The sequence below is a fragment of the Brassica oleracea genome, chromosome C1, assembly GCF_000695525.1.
Source record: "Brassica oleracea var. oleracea cultivar TO1000 chromosome C1, BOL, whole genome shotgun sequence".
In the NCBI taxonomy this organism is placed as follows: Eukaryota; Viridiplantae; Streptophyta; class Magnoliopsida; order Brassicales; family Brassicaceae; genus Brassica; species Brassica oleracea.
In genome coordinates, this window is record NC_027748.1 from 30,988,041 (window position 1) to 30,990,167 (window position 2,127).

At 39.4% G+C, this 2,127-nt stretch overlaps 1 protein-coding gene across 1 annotated transcript; it reads right to left on the reverse strand.

The window, feature by feature from the left end:
• Nucleotides 1–943: 943 nt before the first annotated feature.
• On the reverse strand, nucleotides 944–1,802 carry LOC106337413. The gene is made up of 2 exons (XM_013776520.1): nucleotides 1,350–1,802; nucleotides 944–1,153 (listed from the first exon to the last, which is right to left on the reverse strand). The coding sequence occupies exons 1-2, from the start codon at nucleotides 1,800–1,802 to the stop codon at nucleotides 944–946; spliced, it is 663 nt and encodes a 220-aa protein (XP_013631974.1).
• Between the last annotated feature and the right edge of the window lie 325 nt (nucleotides 1,803–2,127).

Below are 2,127 nucleotides of genomic sequence, written 5' to 3' on the forward strand. Positions count from 1 at the left end.
ACGAATGAACTCATAAGATTTGTACTCTCCTCCTCTATCAGTGCGAAAAATCTTGATTTTTAGCTTCGTTTGATTCTCCACGTACTCCTTGAACTTTTTGAACTGATTGAACGCTTCACTCTTCTCTCTTAGCAGCATTGTCCACATATATCTTGAGTAATCATTAATTAAGACGAATACATATCTATTGTTTGCTGGTGTTGGTGGTGATATTGGACCGCACAAGTTACCAGGTACCAGCTCCAATGTGTGTGATGCTCGATACTTTACTTTAGGCGGGAAATACTTCCGAGTTTGCTTCCCAACTAACAGGCGCTGCATACATCTTTCTCGTGAATCACCTAAGGCATCCCTACTACCATCTCCTTGTCTACCATATTCTTCATGACTCCAAAGTTCACATGTCCTAGCCGCGCATGCCAAGTCCATGTAACATCAGATTCTTGTATTTGAAGACACTTCGGATATTCAACCTCCATTGGTGTCTTGTACAATCGGTTTGGTGACTTTGAGACTTGTACCAATAGCCTTCCACGGGGATCTTTCAGCATCAGTAAGTCTTCTCTCATATTAACCTCACAACCCATCTCGGTTGCTTGTCCAAGACTTATGATATTGTGTTTAAGACTTGGGATGTAGTAGATATCTTTGAGTGCTCTTCTCTCTCCTGTTTTCCGGTGAACGTGATCGAACCTTTCCCAACAATCTCGACGTTTGATCCATCACCGAATTTGACTTTACCTCTCGCACTTTCGTCTAGTTTTGAGAAGAACTCTCTTTTTTCCTGTCATATGGATACTTGCACCATTGTCAAGATACCATATACTCGTATTTCCATCACACTCGTCAAATCTTTTAGGAAACACTCTTTCTTCGTTGAGGAACACAACTTCGTGCATATATAATGCATCTGCCTCTTGTGTCTCCATTAGATTTGTTTCTTCTATTGGTCGTGTAGGAAAATGTGACACAAAGTTCCCCATCTTGTCGCATCTCTAGCATTTAACCTTAGAATAGTCCTTCTTGGTCTTGTCTGAAGCTTCTCTTCCTTTGTTATGACCATCATAACCATTAGACCTTCCTCGACCTCTTCCTCTTCCACCATAACCTCTACCTCTGCCTCTTCCTCGCGAGTTGTTATGGCTTCCACGACCTTGCGTATCATTCTTTACAAACATTAACTTCGATTGATCTTCATCTTGGATTTCTTCTTTTATGCGTTCTTCGAAAGCCTTCAATCTCCCAACAATGTCTTCGAATCCCGTTGAATTTAGATCCAACACGTGTTCTAACGAAGCTATGATGTGAGTGAACTTTGTTCCTGAAAGTCCCTTCAAAAACTTCTTTACCATCTTCGATTCTTCCATTATCTCTCCTAAAGCGACTGCTCTTGATGCTAAGCCTGAAAGTTTTTCTGCGTAGTCATCCACCGTGTCTGTGTCTGCCAGCTTCAGTTTGTCGAACTCAGACATCAAAGTCTGTAATCTTGCTTCTCTCACGCGATCAGCACCTAAGTTACAGGATTTGATAGCTTCCCAAATCTTCTCCGATGTATCATGTTCTCCTATCTGAAGTATTAGCACCTCCGGGACTGATTGAAAGATTAGAGCAATTGCCATATTATTCTTCTTTGCGTCATCACTCCCTCGATCAATAGTATCCCAAACTTCGTATAAACGAAGAATAACTTTCATTCGCATCGACCATACGGTATAGTTGGTCGATGATAGCATAGGACATCGTATGTCCTTCTTCATCTCAAGACCTTTATCACGTGCTTGAGAATTGTTATCGTCTCCCATGTTTTGATCGAATTACAACTCCTCTTGTAAACGATTTTCGAAACCTGGAGCTATGATATCAATGAAGTTACAAGAACACAATCGATTATAAGAACTAACTCTTCTTATTAGATTTAGAAACTCTCTCAAAACTAAATCAATGTGTTTATCTTGATGTTACATCTTTCCATGAGAATTTTTTATATAGGACTAAGCTACTCCTTAACATAATAGTAATATGAAAACATAAATCCTAAGCTAGATATGTTTTTATTTTTTCGTTAATCCATCAAACTTCACTTTGATGAATTAACTTGTTCCTCAAGTTAATTGGAATTATCCAACA